The 17,436-nt window shown below is 46.7% G+C and overlaps 1 protein-coding gene and 1 non-coding gene across 3 annotated transcripts in view; one reads left to right on the forward strand and one right to left on the reverse strand.

Annotated features, from left to right (window-relative positions):
* Positions 1–17,436, forward strand: part of LOC106574121 (tyrosine-protein kinase RYK) — a 265,151-nt gene that overhangs the window by 161,858 nt on the left and 85,857 nt on the right. For both annotated transcript variants that reach the window (XM_014149734.2, XM_014149735.2), the window contains exons 2-3: positions 15,626–15,747; positions 16,238–16,337. In XM_014149734.2, the coding sequence (XP_014005209.1) occupies positions 15,626–15,747; positions 16,238–16,337 (222 nt within the window). The remainder of the gene's footprint in view (positions 1–15,625; positions 15,748–16,237; positions 16,338–17,436) is intronic.
* trnaa-cgc (transfer RNA alanine (anticodon CGC)) lies at positions 2,219–2,294 on the reverse strand. Its single transcript has one exon. It is a non-coding gene; the product is annotated as a tRNA-Ala (tRNA).

Raw genomic sequence — 17,436 nt, forward strand, 5'->3', positions numbered from 1 at the left:
AGAAATGAACAGGCACCGCATCGATTATATGCAACGCAGGACACGTTAGATAAACTAGTAATATCATCAACCATGTGTAGTTAACAAGTGATTATGTTAAGATTGATCGTTTTTTATGAGATAAGTTTAATGCTAGCTAGCAACTTACCTTGGCTTCTTGCTGCCCTCGCGTAACAGGTAGTCAGCCTGCCACACAGGCTTCTCGTGGAGTGCAATGTAAGGCAGGTGGTTAGAGCGTTGGACGAGTAACCGAAGGTTGCAAAAACGAATCCCCCCTGAACAAGACAGTTAACCCCCGTTCCTAGGCCGTCATTGGAAATAAGAATGTGTTCTTAATCTGACTTGCCTAGTTAAATAAAGGTCCAAAAAAACAATATATATATATATATATATATATATATATATATATATATATATATATATATAATAAAATAAAAAATCAGCAAATTGGTGGCCAAAAATACCGATTTACCGATTGTTATGAAGACTTGAAATCGGCCCTAATTAATCGGCCATTCCGATTAATCGGTCAACCTCTAGTTCCTAGGTCCTGTTTATAGTGTGGCGGCTGGCTGCGTAGGCAGCTCATATCCTGTTTTTAGTGTGTCGGCTGGCTGCGTAGGCAGCTCATATCCTGTTTTTAGTGTGTCGGCTGGCTGCGTAGGCAGCTCATATCCTGTTTATAGTGTGGCGGTTGGCTGCGTAGGCAGCTCATATCCTGTTTATAGTGTGGCGGCTGGCTGCGTAGGCAGCTCATATCCTGTTTATAGTGTGGCGGCTGGCTGCGTAGCCAGCTCATATCCTGTTCATAGTGTGGCGGCTGGCTGCGTAGGCAGCTCATATCCTGTTTATAGTGTGGCGGCTGGCTGCGTAGACAGCTCATATCCTGTTTATAGTGTGGCGGCTGGCTGCGTAGGCAGCTCATATCCTGTTTATAGTGTGGCGGCTGGCTGGATGCCAAGCTCATGATGATGTTGTCTTTCTCAAATTACTGCTTTCCAGTGGCTGTTGAATATCCATACTCTATACAGTCTGGTGTATTTAATGGACGACTCAATCGGAACGACTCAACTTCTCTGTTTTGAAAACGGCATATGTCATATTGATATTAGTCAAACAACTTATTCCAGTGACAAAATTGACTAGAAAGTGCAGGTGGGTTAATTTTCGACATAAAGTCAGTATGGTCCAAAACACAGTTTTGTGAGATTTGTGGACGAGTTCATCAGGACCTATCTGAGGGTTGATTTGACTATGTCCCATCTGCCCACTGCCACGGGATGAATAGCTGCTGTGATTGGCTAGAGAGCAATGGAACAGACAGTGAGACAGACCTGCCCAGCAGCTCGGACTTTGTTTACATACAGTACATTCTGAAAGTATTCAGACCCTTTGACTTTTTCCTAATGTTGTTCCACCTCTGGCCTGCTGGCCCCCCTACCTCTGCGGAAGCACAGTTCCCGCTCAGCCCAGTCAAAACTGTTCGCTGCTCTGGCACCCCAATGGTGGAACAAGCTCCCTCACGACGCCAGGACAGCGGAGTCAATCGCCACCTTCCGGAGACACTTGAAACCCCACCTCTTTAAGGAATACCTGGGATAGGATATAGTAATCCTTCTAACCCCCCCCCAAAAAAAAGATATAGATGTACTATTGTAAAGTGGTTGTTCCACTGGATATCATAAGGTGAATGCACCAATTTGTAAGTCGCTCTGGATAAGAGCGTCTGCTAAATGACGTAAATGTTACGTTACAGCCTTATTCTACAATTGAATAATTTTCTTTTTTCCCCCCCTGATCAATATACAGACAATACCCCATAATGACAAAGCAAAAACAGGTTTTTAGAATTGTTTGCAAATTTTATATATAAAAAATAAAAAAAGAACACTGAAATATCTAATTGACATAAGTATTCTGACCCTTTACTCAGTGCTTTGTGTTGAAGCACCTTTTGGCAGCGATTACCTTTCTAATGATACAGTTTTTAATTGTCAAACATTACTAAAACGGGAGTATCAAAGAACATTTATTTTTGAAAAAGAGGGCTCATTTTTTCATGCGTGGCATTGCTGCTGTACTACGTACCGCTAATAGCAATTTTAGCCAAAGACTGTTATACATTTACATTTTAGTCATTTAGCAGACGCTCTTATCCAGAGCGACTTACAGTAGAGTGAATACATTTCATACATTTTTTTTTTTTTTTTTTCTGTACTGGTCCCCCGTGGGAATCGAACCCACAACCCTGGCATTGCGAACACCATGCTCTACCAACTGAGCCACACGGGACCTATACCAGCTATCTAATCTGTTTTAATCTGTTTTTGTAATGTGCAATAAGCATAAAACACAATTTCTATAACAAATTGGCAACTTTATTCTCATTCTGACAAATAAGCTAGGCTTCTTAATTTCAACATGTGAACAAAGTGGACAGGCTAGCACGCTGTTCAAACAGCTGGAGATTAGACAGAGTGTGTTCATAACTATTCAACTGTTCTACCTTGTTAGCTGAGCAAATAGAGCCAAGTTGGCTAAACGTGGAATATAAAGATTAGCCGGCTAATCTATTGTTAATGAGTGAATGTGCATCATGCATGCTTCTGGTCATTGTTTTTTATTTTAAAAAGAAAAAGGTTGTTTTCAGATCTTGAACCCCTGTTTGATATTGATTGCAACAAAAAAAAGCAGGTTGGCTGGGAGTAGGGGTAGGGATAGGGGGGGTAGGGATAGGGATAGGGGGGCTGGGGGTAGGGATAGGGGGCTGGGAGTAGGGGTAGGGATAGGGGGCTGGGGGCAGGGCTAGGGGGCTAGGGATGGGGATAGGGGGCTGGGAGTAGGGGTAGGGATAGGGATAGGGGGCTGGGAGTAGGGATAGGGGGGCTAGGGGTAGGGATAGGGGGGCTGGGGGTAGGGATGGGGGTAGGGAGTAGGGATGGGGGGCTGGGGGTAGGGATAGGGATAGGGGGGCTGGGGGTAGGGATAGGGGGCTGGGAGTAGGGGTAGGGATAGGGGGGCTGGGGGTAGGGATGGGGGTAGGGATAGGGGGCTGGGAGTAGGGATGGGGGCTGGGAGTAGGGGTAGGGGCTGGGAGTAGGGGTAGGGGGGCTGGGGGTAGGAGTAGGGATGGGGGGCTGGGAGTAGGGGTAGGGGCTGGGAGTAGGGGTAGGGGGGCTGGGGGTAGGAGTAGGGATGGGGGGGCTGGGGGTACGATAGGGGGCTGGGAGTAGGGGTAGGGATAGGGGGCTGGGGGCAGGGCTAGGGGGCTAGGGGTAGGGATAGGGGGCTGGGAGTAGGGGTAGGGATAGGGGGCTGGGAGTAGGGGTAGGGATAGGGGGGTAGGGATAGGGGGGCTGGGGGTAGGGATAGGGGGCTGGGGGTAGGGATGGGGGGGTAGGGAGTAGGGATGGGGGGCTGGGGGTAGGGATAGGGATAGGGGGGCTGGGGGTAGGGATGGGGCTGGGAGTAGGGATAGGGGGTAGGGATAGGGGCTAGGGGGTAGGGGCTAGGGGGCAAGGATAGGGGGCTAGGGAGTAGGGATAGGGGGCTGGGGGTAGGGATAGGGGGCTGTGGGTAGGGATAGGGGGGCTGGGGGTAGGGATAGGGGGTTGTGGGTAGGGATTGGGGGTAGGGTAGGGGGATGGGGGTAGGGATAGGGGGTTGGGGGGGTAGGGATAGGGGGCTGGGGGCAGGGATAAGGGGTTGTGGGTAGGGATAGGGGGTTGTTGGTAGGGGGATAGGGGGATGGGGGTAGGGATAGGGGGCTGGGGGTAGGGGGATAGGGGGATGGGGGTAGAGAGTAGGGGTAGCAGTATGGGTGTAGGGGTCTCTTGTCTCTCTGCAGTAGACATATGATGAACATCGAATCTCGATAAAATCACAGTATTGAATCGCAAAACATATCAGATAGCCACGTAAGTATTGCCATAATATTGTATTGTGAAGTCCCTTGCAATTCCCAACCTTAGGGAATAGGGTGCCATAGGGCTCTGGTCTAAAGTAGTGCACTATATAGGGACCAGAGCCCATCAGGAAAATAGCAGTGATGGGAAAATATCTATACAGTTAAATATCAAATATCAGGGCTACGGCAGGTTGAAGGGTAAAGGGGCTACGGCAGGCTGAAGGGTAAAGGGGCTACGGCAGGTTGAAGGGTAAAGGGGCTACGGCAGGTTGAAGGGTAAAGGGGCTACGGCAGGCTGAAGGGTAAAGGGGCTACGGCAGGTTGAAGGGTAAAGGGGCTACGGCAGGTTGAAGGCTGAAGGGTAAAGGGGCTACGGCAGGTTGAAGGGTAAAGGGGCTACGGCAGGTTGAAGGGTAAAGGGGCTACGGCAGGTTGAAGGGTAAAGGGGCTACGGCAGGTTGAAGGCTGAAGGGTAAAGGGGCTACGGCAGGTTGAAGGGTAAAGGGGCTACGGCAGGCTGAAGGGTAAAGGGGCTACGGCAGGCTGAAGGGTAAAGGGGCTACGGCAGGCTGAAGGGTAAAGGGGCTACGGCAGGCTGAAGGGTAAAGGGGCTACGGCAGGCTGAAGGGTAAAGGGGCTACGGCAGGCTGAAGGGTAAAGGGGCTACGGCAGGCTGAAGGGTAAAGGGGCTACGGCAGGCTGAAGGGTAAAGGGGCTACGGCAGGCTGAAGGGTAAAGGGGCTACGGCAGGTTGAAGGGTAAAGGGGCTACGGCAGGTTGAAGGCTGAAGGGTAAAGGGGCTACGGCAGGTTGAAGGGTAAAGGGGCTACGGCAGGTTGAAGGGTAAAGGGGCTACGGCAGGCTGAAGGGTAAAGGGGCTACGGCAGGCTGAAGGGTAAAGGGGCTACGGCAGGCTGAAGGGTAAAGGGGCTACGGCAGGCTGAAGGGTAAAGGGGCTACGGCAGGCTGAAGGGTAAAGGGGCTACGGCAGGTTGAAGGGTAAAGGGGCTACGGCAGGCTGAAGGGTAAAGGGGCTACGGCAGGCTGAAGGGTAAAGGGGCTACGGCAGGCTGAAGGGTAAAGGGGCTACGGCAGGCTGAAGGGTAAAGGGGCTACATCAGGTTGAAGGGTAAAGGGGCTACGGCAGGTTGAAGGGTAAAGGGGCTACGGCAGGTTGAAGGGTAAAGGGGCTACGGCAGGCTGAAGGGTCAAGGGGCTACGGCAGGCTGAAGGGTAAAGGGGCTACGGCAGGCTGAAGGGTAAAGGGGCTACGGCAGGCTGAAGGGTAAAGGGGCTACGGCAGGCTGAAGGGTAAAGGGGCTACGGCAGGCTGAAGGGGTAAAGGGGCTACGGCAGGCTGAAGGGTAAAGGGGCTACGGCAGGTTGAAGGGTAAAGGGGCTACGGCAGGCTGAAGGGTAAAGGGGCTACGGCAGGTTGAAGGGTAAAGGGGCTACGGCAGGCTGAAGGGTAAAGGGGCTACGGCTGGCTGAAGGGTAAAGGGGCTACGGCAGGCTGAAGGGTAAAGGGGCTACGGCAGGTTGGGGTAAAGGGGCTACGGCAGGCTGAAGGGTAAAGGGGCTACGGCAGGTTGGGGTAAAGGGGCTACGGCAGGTTGGGGTAAAGGGGCTACGGCAGGTTGGGGTAAAGGGGCTACGGCAGGCAGGTTGGGGTAAAGGGGCTACGGCAGGTTGGGGTAAAGGGGCTACGGCAGGTTGAAGGGTAAAGGGGCTACGGCAGGTTGAAGGCTGAAGGGTAAAGGGGCTACGGCAGGTTGAAGGCTGAAGGGTAAAGGGGCTACGGCAGGCTGAAGGGTAAAGGGGCTACGGCAGGTTGAAGGGTAAAGGGGCTACGGCAGGTTGAAGGGTAAAGGGGCTACGGCAGGCTGAAGGGTAAAGGGGCTACGGCAGGCTGAAGGGTAAAGGGGCTACGGCAGGCTGAAGGGTAAAGGGGCTACGGCAGGCTGAAGGGTAAAGGGGCTACGGCAGGTTGAAGGGTAAGGCAGTGCGTGAAGGAGAGGTGGAATCTGAAAGGAGGAACCTGATCAATGTAGAGCTGTTGTTTTGAGAGTTGGAGAGATCCAAACATTACTCTGAGGAATTCTCCCACTACCAGGGACTTGTTTCCCCATGGCACCCTATTCCCTATATAGTGCCCTACTTTAGACCAGAGCCCTATGGCACCCTATTCTAAAGTAGGGCACTATACAGGGAATATGGCTCTGGTCTAAAGTAGTGCACTATACAGGGAATAGCATGCCATTTGGGACCCTGTCTCCGCCTCCTGATCTGAACAGTGAGAGCAGTTGAACCATGAAAGGGTTGTGAACTTAAGCATCGTAAAGACAACCCACCCTCCACCTTCCTCCCCATCTCTTCTCCCCCCCTCTTTCTCCCCCCCTCTTTCTCCCCCCCTCTTTCTCCCCCCTCTTCCTCCCCATCTCTTCTCCCCCCTCTTTCTCCCCCCTCTTTCTCCCCCCCTCTTTCTCCCCCTCTTCCTCCCCATCTCTTCTCCCCCCCTCTTTCTCCCCCCTCTTCCTCCCCATCTCTTCTCCCCCCCTCTTTCTCCCCCCTCATCCTCCCCATCTCTTCTCCCCCCTCTTTCTCCCCCCTCTTCCTCCCCATCTCTTCTCCCCCTCTTTCTCCCCCCTCTTTCTCCCCCCTCTTCCTCCCCATCTCTTCTCCCCCCCTCTTTCTCCCCCCTCTTTCTCCCCATCTCTTCTCCCCCCTCTTTCTCCCCCCTCTTCCTCCCCATCTCTTCTCCCCCCTCTTCCTCCCCATCTCTTCTCCCCCCTCTTTCTCCCCCTCTTCCTCCCCATCTCTTCTCCCCCCTCTTTCTCCCCCCTCTTTCTCCCCCCTCTTCCTCCCCCTCCTCGGAAGGCGTTTCCTTTCCTATACACAAAGGTCTGGTATTAAGCGGGGAAACGGGAAGCATTGGATTGTGGTTTTGAAGAGGAAGCCACGTATTTCAGTCAGCCTCCTGGACCATATGTCTTTCAGAGACCAACTGGTTGTTGTTCCAACTAGTATGGAGACTAAATCATCTCCCCCCCCCCGAGTCACACTAACATGATGGACTGGCAAGCTTCTTCACAAACCACCGTTTAAACACACACACACTGTGCTGCACATCCCTATCCCCTCTTCTTGCTCTTATTTTCCTCTCTCCTTTCTTTCCCCATTTGTTTCCCTTTCTCTCTCTCTCTTTAGAGTTGTGGGGGTCAGAGAACTGATCTCCACAGTTCAGCATCCTTGACCTCTCCCCCCCACACACACACACACACACACACACACACACACACCATATGTTTTACACACCCATAGACTCTTAACTCATCCACCATAGGCCCATACTAAAACCCACTGAATTGCTGGTAGGTGGATTTTTATTTCATTTTGTATTATTTATCCTTTTATTTAACCAGGCTAGTTAGTTAAGAACCAATGAAGGCCTGGCAAGAGGTCTCCTGTTGGTACGGGGACGGAGATAAACAAACACAAACAAATTCAACAGCAGACAAACTGGGTGTTGGGGGGAGGGGGTGTAGTAAAACAACAGGTCTAAGGCACTGTATCTCAGTGCTAGAGGCGTCACTACAGACCCTGGTTCGATTCCGGGCTGTATCACAACCGGCCGTGTTTGTGAGTCCCCATAGGGCGGCTCATAATTGGCCCAGCGTCGTCCGTGTTAGGGGAGGGTTTTAGCCGGGCTGGGCCGTCATTGTAAATAAGAATTTGTTCTTAACTGATTTGCCTAGTTAAATAAAAGTTTTAAAGTTTAAATAAAACATTTTTATTCAAACCACCATGGCCTGTAGGTTGGCTTGGAGGGAATTCCAATACCAGGGGGCTGGGTAATGAAAGGACATTTTTACATGATCGGGTTCAAATCTTCGGGAATCTTAGCATAAAACGGACCCTACAGGTCCACAGACGATGCCATCGCACTGCACACTGCCCTATCCCCATCTGGACAAGAGGAATACCTATGTAAGAATGCTGTTCATTGACTACAGCTCAGCCTTTAACACCATCGTACCCTTCAAGCTCTTCATTAAGCTCCTGGCCCTTGGTCTCAACCCCTCACTGTACAACTGGATCCTGGACTTCCTGACGGGCCGCCGTCCAGGTGGTGAAGGTAGGAAGCAACACCTCCACCCCGCTGATCCTCAACACTGGGGCCCCACAAGGGTGTGTTCTCAGCCCCCTCCTGTACTCCCTGTTCACCCATGACTGCGTGGCCATGCACGCCTCCAACTCAATCATCAAGTTTGCAGATGACAACCGTAGTAGGCTTGATTACCATTAATGACGAGACAGCCTACAGGGGAGGAGGTGAGAGCCCTGGGAGAGTGGTGCCAGGAAAATAACCTCAACGTCAACAAAAACAAAGGAGCTGATCGTGTACTTCAGGAAACAGCAGAGAGAGCACGCTTCCTATCCACATCGATGGGACAGTAGTGGAGAAGGTGGAAAGCTTCAAGTTCCTCGGCGTACACATCACTGACAATATGAAATGGTCCGTCCCCACAGAAAGATTCTCCAGAGGGTAGTGAGGTCTACCCAAAGCATTACCGGGGTCACACTGCCTGCCCTCCAGGACATCTACACCACCCGATGTCACAGGAAGGGTGAAAGAATTATCAAGGACATCAACCACCCGAACCACGGCCTGTTCACCCCGCTATCATCCAGAAGGCGAGGTCAGTACAGGTGGATCAAAGCTGGGAATGAGAGACTGAAAAACAGCTTGTATCTCTATAGTAACTGTAACTCTACCTCCATGTACATATTACCTCAATTACCTCGACTAACCGGTGCCCCCGCACATTGACTCTGTATCGGTACCCCCTGTATATAGCCTCCACATTGACTCTGTACCGTAACACCCTGTATATAGCCTCCACATTGACTCCGTACCGGTACCCTCTGTATATAGCCTCCACATTGACTCTGTACCGTAACACCCTGTATATAGCCTCCAATATTGACTCTGCACCGTAACACCCTGTATATAGCCTCCAATATTGACTCTGTACCGTAACACCCTGTATATAGCCTCCAATATTGACTCTGCACCGTAACACCCTGTATATAGCCTCCACATTGACTCTGTACCGTAACACCCTGTATATAGCCTCCACATTGACTCAGTACCGTAACACCCTGTATATAGCCTCCACATTGACTCTGTACCGTAACACCCTGTATATAGCCTCCACATTGACTCTGTACCGGTACCCCCTGTATATAGCCTCCACATTGACTCTGTACCGGTACCCCCCTGTATATAGCCTCCACATTGACTCTGTACCGTAACACCCTGTATACAGCCTCCACATTGACTCTGTACCGTAACACCCTGTATATAGCCTCCACATTGACTCTGTACCGTAACACCCTGTATATAGCCTCCACATTGACTCTGTACCGTAACACCCTGTATATAGCCTCTACATTGACTCTGTACCGTAACACCCTGTATATAGCCTCCACATTGACTCTGTACCGTAACACCCTGTATATAGCCTCCACATTGACTCTGTACTGTAACACCCTGTATATAGCCTCCACATTGACTCTGTACCGTAACACCCTGTATATAGTCTCCACATTGACTCTGTACCGTAATACCCTGTATATAGCCTCCACATTGACTCTGTACCGTAACACCCTGTATATAGCCTCCACATTGACTCTGTACCGGTACCCCCTGTATATAGCCTCCACATTGACTCTGTACCGTAATACCCTGTATATAGCCTCCACATTGACTCTGTACCGTAACACCCTGTATATAGCCTCCACATTGACTCTGTACCGTAACACCCTGTATATAGCCTCCACACTGGTCTTTAATTATTTGTTGCTGTTATTTTTTACTAATCTATTTTTTACTTAACCAACGTTGCAGTTAAGTTAATATAAGTGTTAGGGGCTCATAAGTCAGCATTTCACTGTAAGGTCTACTACACCTGTTGTATTCAGCATTTCACTGTAAGGTCTACTACACCTTTTGTATTCAGCATTTCACTGTAAGGTCTACTACACCTGTTGTATTCAGCATTTCACTGTGAGGTGACTACACCTGTTGTATTCAGCATTTCACTGTGAGGTCTACTACACCTGTTGTATTCAGCATTTCACTGTAAGGTCTACTACACCTGTTGTATTCAGCATTTCACTGTAAGGTCTACTACACCTGTTGTATTCAGCATTTCACTGTGAGGTCTACTACACCTGTTGTATTCAGCATTTCACTGTGAGGTCTACTACACCTGTTGTATTCAGCATTTCACTGTGAGGTCTACTACACCTGTTGTATTCAGCATTTCACTGTGAGGTCTACTACACCTGTTGTATTCAGCATTTCACTGTGAGGTCTACTACACCTGTTGTATTCAGCATTTCACTGTGAGGTCTACTACACCTGTTGTATTCAGCATTTCACTGTGAGGTCTACTACACCTGTTGTATTCAGCATTTCACTGTGAGGTCTACTACACCTGTTGTATTCAGCATTTCACTGTGAGGTCTACTACACCTGTTGTATTCAGCATTTCACTGTGAGGTCTACTACACCTGTTGTATTCAGCATTTCACTGTGAGGTCTACTACACCTGTTGTATTCAACATTTCACTGTGAGGTCTACTACACCTGTTGTATTCAGCATTTCACTGTAAGGTCTACTACACCTGTTGTATTCAGCATTTCACTGTAAGGTGACTACACCTGTTGTATTCAGCATTTCACTGTAAGGTCTACTACACCTGTTGTATTCAGCATTTCACTGTGAGGTCTACTACACCTGTTGTATTCAGCATTTCACTGTGAGGTCTACTACACCTGTTGTATTCAGCATTTCACTGTAAGGTCTACTACACCTGTTGTATTCAGCATTTCACTGTGAGGTCTACTACACCTGTTGTATTCAGCATTTCACTGTGAGGTCTACACCTGTTGTATTCAGCATTTCACTGTGAGGTCTACTACACCTGTTGTATTCAGCATTTCACTGTGAGGTCTACTACACCTGTTTTATTCAGCATTTCACTGTGAGGTCTACTACACCTGTTGTATTCAGCATTTCACTGTGAGGTCTACTACACCTGTTGTATTCAGCATTTCACTGTGAGGTCTACTACACCTGTTGTATTCAGCATTTCACTGTGAGGTCTACTACACCTGTTGTATTCAGCATTTCACTGTGAGGTCTACTACACCTGTTGTATTCAGCATTTCACTGTGAGGTCTACTACACCTGTTGTATTCAGCATTTCACTGTGAGGTCTACTACACCTGTTGTATTCAGCATTTCACTGTAAAGGTCTACTACACCTGTTGTATTGGGTGCATGTGAAATAGTATCACCATAGTCCAATACAGAGAGGAAGGTACAATGAATCAACTCTTTTCTGCCGGTAATAAAACCCAAGACGCAGCAAGGTTTTCTACATGGGTGGTGAAGCTCAACGTCTCATCCTCCCAAAGATATTTGTAACCTGGACCCCCCGCCTTTTGCCTTCAGAACAGCCTCAATTCGTCGGGTCATGGACTCTACAAAGTGTTGAAAGCCGTTCCACAGGGATGCTGGTCCATGTTGACTCCAATGCTTCCCCACAGTTGTGTCAAGTTGGATGGATGTCCTTTGGGTGGTGGACCATTCTTGATTCACACAGGAAACTGTTGAGTGTGAAAAACCCAGCAGCGTTGCAGTTCTTGACACCTTCAAACCGGTGCGCCTGGCACCTACTACCATACCCCGTTCAAAGGCACTTAAATATTTTGCCTTGCCCATTCACCCTCTGAATGGCACACATACACAATCCAAGAATCGGCAAATGTTTCACAATCCATGTGTGGAAAGCTCTTAGAGACTTACCCAGAAAGACTCACAGCTGTAATCACTGCCAATGTATTGATTCCGGAATGAACAGGGCCTAAAAATCAAATTTTTTTGTCCATTTGCTTTCTAATGTTTCTATAACAATAAATATATTCCTATTAAGAAGTAATATGTTATATATTTAATTTTATTTCAGTCTTTTATCCAAAATATCACAGATGAGAGACCAACATTTTCACCTGCCCCTTTAAGGGGGGAGGTTACCGTGGTAACAGCTAGTAGCAGAGTTTTGCCGAGCAGTTTAAACTCAAACTTTGAAAAACTATGTAAATATTCAAGAAACACAAGGACAAAGTCTCACTTCAGTAGACTTTAGTTTCAAGTAAATTAGACCAACTTTTTATGCTTCAAAAAAAAAAAATGAATCTTTCACTCAGCTCTTCATGTGCGCCGCACAGGCCCAGCCAGGCAGTGTTGCAGTGCGAGGTGGGATATGCTGTAGGATTTGTAGTTCTTTGACTTTTTGTGTGATTATTATTTTATTTTTTTAATTTACCAGCTATGAAACAAAATGGCAGAAATACTAAGAAATCTTCTACTGCGTCATTTATTTTATTATACATGTGATCATACTTGACTCTTTATTCACAAATGCGAGTGAAATGTTGAATGTTGACACTCTGCATTCCTGACCCATGACGTCCAGAGAACATTCTTCCCAGAGTCTTGATGATCATCCAAATGCTTCCAGGTGCTTTTTTATTTTTTACAAAACTGGAGTCAACTTTTTGGGATGACACTGGGTCCCATTTATGTGTGGCAAAAACCAAACACTGCATTCCACAATAAGAGTTTTTAGATACGAAGACATTTATTATAAATTAAATTAAACTGTTCCACGAAAATGTGGAATCTGACAGCAGATCGGTAGAAATGGTAGAAGAAACCTAGAGAGGAACCAGGCTCTGAGGGGTGGCCAGTCCTCTTCTGGCTGTGCCGGGTGGAGATTATAACAGAACATGGCCAAGATGTTCAAATGTTCATAAATGACCAGCATTGGTCAAATAATAATACGCCAATGGTAGAATCTACCAGTAGGAGCGGGAGGAGAATTGTTCAGTCATTTTTTAAAAATGTTTAACTAATGGTTATCTTGATCTTTAAAAATGTTGTCCAATCGATTGTTTGAAAGAGCAGACTACTTTCGGTCAGCCGAGGTTTTTTGGCGTTGGCGACAGCCCTAGTAGTGTTACAGGCTGACCACATCGCTTGTGTCGCGTGCGCGAGCGTTGCAAAATAAATTTAGAAATCTATATTATTCAATTATTGCACCCACACTGCTCGCGGGCGCCAACGAGCGTCTGCGTTGCCAAGGGCTAAAATAGAACTCCTTTCTATTTCTTCTACGCAGATCGCGCTGAAAGTCCTGCCTCTCCCATATCCTCATTGGTTTATAGAAGCAGGTACCCACGTGCCATCTCCTCATTGGTTATACCCATGTGGGTGACTGAAAGACGAACAAGGTCAGTGGCGGTAACACGGAACCCAAACTGGCTGCGCGTGTGTGTCACGAGAATTCTCAATGATGATAACAATCACTATAGCTTTGACCAATTCCCCCTAGGTTGTAAAACTAGGGTTAATAAGAAATAGGCAAAGTCCCAGATTTCTGCAAAAGGTTGGTTCTTTATTCACGAGAGCTCTGAAGTCAAAAATGCATACACAGTCATTGTATAACTCTCACCCCCACCGACGCCCACACACACACATGCAGTTTTATCACTTTTCTACCAGCCTTGACAGTTTCTCGCCATTCCCCCCCTCCCTAGATTAGAGAGGTCTTGGAAGGAGCCTCTTTCCTGTTGTCCTTTGTTGTCTCAACTCTCACATTACTACATAGTAACACAATAGTCTAGTCACACATATTATGGAATTATGACTCTTAACACATTTCATACAATTATATGATTTTAGGGTGGAATCCTTTAGTCATTACTTTAAACATATAAATTCCTTTATCAGTGCGCCATCATGCATAAATGTATTTTGTCCCCCCACACCAAATGCGATCACGACACGCAGGTTAAAATATCCAAACAAACTCTGAACCAATTACATTCATTTGGGGACAGGTCGAAAAGCATTAAACCTTTTATGGCAATTTAGCTAGCTAGCTAATTTGTCCTATTTAGCTAGCTTGCTGTTGCTCGCTAATTTGTCCTGGGATATAAATGTTGAGTTGTTATTTTACCTGAAATGCACAAGGTCCTCTACTCCGACAATTAATCCACACACAAAACGGCCAACCGAATCATTTCTAGTCATCTCTCCTCCCAGGCTTTTTCTCCTCTTGACTATTGCGATTGGCAACTTTCATGATAGTTTTGGTTTAGTACATCGAAATACATGTTTTTAAAATGTATTGATACATTTTTTTTTTTTGCCCTCCATCCTTGTGCGTTGTTGCTAGTGCCAACAGTGGTATCTGTGACAACCCAGGCTGTGTTTTGGGAAGCGCTGTCCACAGAGAGAACTTTTTTTTATGCACAACAGACAACACGGACATGGTCTGGGGATACTTTTTGTTCTAGAACTTTCTACGTGTTCTAATGACTATGTAACAGAGGAGGTCCATGTCTGACGACATCCTGAGTTTAATGCAGCACGATTATAGTCAAAGGGGAGTCCATGCTGCAGTCAGAACTACAGTCTACTGGTGGACTTTCTCTACAAGACTGTGTTCAGTCTACTAGTGGTAGACCTCTCCCTCCGATCTCCAAACTGCTAACCCGTACAATGAAACTGACGAGTAATACTTCATTAGTTATAGAAGCTAACCCCTATTCATTTTTTTAAATATTTTTTATATATATATATATTAATCTTTAATAGAGAGATTCCTCAGGATCTGTGTATTTTATGGAAAGCATTTCGCAATTTCCCACGTAAGCCTTCACTAACCCAAATTTCTCCTGGATAGGAAATTGCTGTCATATTTCAAGGGTTGCCTCACTTGAGTGTTTTTGATGTGTTTGATTTGTGCCCTAAAGAGCTCTCCAACTTCTAACAGCTGTTAGCTTGTAAGCCAGTGATGGGAAGGAGACCTAGAATGGAATGTTATTCTATATTTGATGTGGCGTTGGACCTAAAGGCCAGTTTCCTGGACACAGATTAGGTCTAATTTGAGTCATGGACTAAAATGCACTTTCAATGGAGATTCCCCATGCTTATATTCTCTGCTCGTTGTTCGGTCTCTGGATGAGTCATAAACTGGAGGCATATTGCAGGGAAGGTATGAGGGCTCTTTGTGAATCTATGCTGGGTTCAGAGCTGAGGAGCATAGCATAGCATACCATACCATAGCATTATGACTCATTTCTCTCATTTCATTGAGGATGTTTTGTTTTTGTAACTATGTTATTGTATTGGATTCTCTCCTATAGTCTCCATATATTTATATGTACATATTCTCATTCCATCGCTTTAGATGTGTGTGTATAAGGTAGTTGTTGGGGAATTGTTAGATTACTTGTTAGATATTACATCACTGTCGCAACTAGAAGCACAAGCATTTCACTACACTCGCAATAACATCTGCTAACATTTTACATTTTAGTCATTTAGCAGACGCTCTTATCCAGAGCGACTTACAGTAGTGAATGCATACATTTCATACATTTTCATTTCATGCATTATTTTTTAATTTTTTTGTACTGGCCCCCCGTGGGAATCGAACCCACAACCCTGGTGTTGCAAACACCATGCTCTACCAACTGAGCTACAGGGAAGGACGTGTAACCTCGTGTATGTGACCAATAAGGATTTGATTTTGAACAGGTGTGTGAGAGACCAGGTGTGTGTGTGTGTGTTGCAGGTCTAGATGCAGAGCTGTACTATGTGAGGGATGATGTGGTGAACCACTATGCTCTCTCCTTCATCCTGCCTGTATCCAGCGAGACCAACAGCCTGCACTTCACCTGGCGCTCCAAGGACAAGGTACACACACACACACACACACACACACACACACACACACACACACACACACACACACACACACACAGGATATCTAGGATGTGTAGGATATCTCTCCCTCCGTTGCCTGTGCACAACAAAATCAACAACTAACGCGAGCGAGAAGAGCTAATATCTAACAAAAGAACATTAGAGAAACTCTGTCAAACTTTAGTTAGCTAGTTGGCCATCAAAATTGCACTGATAAACGATGGGGAATTATTAGCCTCATCGTCCTTCTGCAACTCGCCTGCCAAACGCAGAGTCCCGGCGCCCCCTCTGCCCTGCTGTCTCGCTGTGTGACTCTACTCTGTACTGCGGGACGCCAGTCAATAGGCTAAACCATCGCTGATAGAGGATGCTATCGTAGTATCGCCCAAACACACACACACACACACACACACACACACACACACACACACACACACACACACACACACACACACACCAATCCTCCTCTCCTCTCCTGCAGGTTGATTACAGGATGGGTTTCCATGTAGACAACCCTGCAGCTATGAACCAACCACAGAGCAACATCTCTAACCAAGGGGAGGTGCCTCGCACAGCCTCAGGTCTGTCTACCAATCACCGCTTCCCATTACCCTCGGGTATTATAAATGTCTTTTAGCCTACATATTCTGTTGTATTATGAAATGTATGTATCCGTGTTTAGTAGGATCAGCCATCAGGATCGTGTGTGTGTTGCTAAATCAATCAATAAATCAAATATAGTCCTTTTCCATCACCAGTTGTGATCGTGACCTGGCCCAGACTCTGAAGAGAAAGTTTAATGGGCAGCCCGATGTACTCCTGTCGTCTTCTGTCTCTCTCATGTAGCAATGCATCTTCTCTCTCTCTCTCTCTCTCTCTCTCTCTCTCTCTCTCTCTCTCTCTCTCTCTCTCTCTCTCTCTCTCTCTCTCTCTCTCTCTCAGTAAACAAACGTGAGAAGACAACAAAACAATATCATTAAAAAAAAGATTAGAAATGAAACAGTAAACATTACACTCACGGACGTTTGAAAGAGCCGACAGGTTTCAGGTGTTAAAATATCCGCTGCAGAACCTTCAGAAAGTTTTCACACCCCTTGTCTATTTCCATGTTGTGTTACAGCCTGACTTTACAATGGATTCAATTACCACTTAACGTCACTACACACAAAACCCCATAATGTCAAAGTGGAATTATGTTTTTTGAAATGTTTATAAATCATAAAAAAATGAAAATCTGAAATGTCTCGTGTCAAGTATACAAAACCCTTTTGTTATGTCATACCTAAATAAGTTCAGGTGTAAAAAAATGTACCGTAAATTCCGGACTATAAGTCGCAACTTTTTTCCCAGGCTTTGAACCTCGCGGCTTAAACAATGACGCGGCTAATATATGGATTTTACCGGCTTTCAATTGTTTTTTCTCCAAAAAACACATTCTGTGACGTGCTCAGTTTTTTGCCAGCATGAAGCTTTCATTAGACCAATGAAATTGCCGAACGGGTTAAGGTCAAACAACTTTTTGGTTTACTGTTTAGATTAAATCGAGCGCTCTCAAACTTCCCATCATTCTGATTACGGTAGTCATTTTGTCACCCTCATCATGGCAAAGACACAGAGAAATGCATATGATGCAGCTTTCAAGTTGAAGGCGATTGATCTGGCTGTTGGAAAAGGAAATAG

The sequence above is a fragment of the Salmo salar genome, chromosome ssa16, assembly GCF_905237065.1.
Source record: "Salmo salar chromosome ssa16, Ssal_v3.1, whole genome shotgun sequence".
Taxonomy (NCBI): Eukaryota; Metazoa; Chordata; class Actinopteri; order Salmoniformes; family Salmonidae; genus Salmo; species Salmo salar.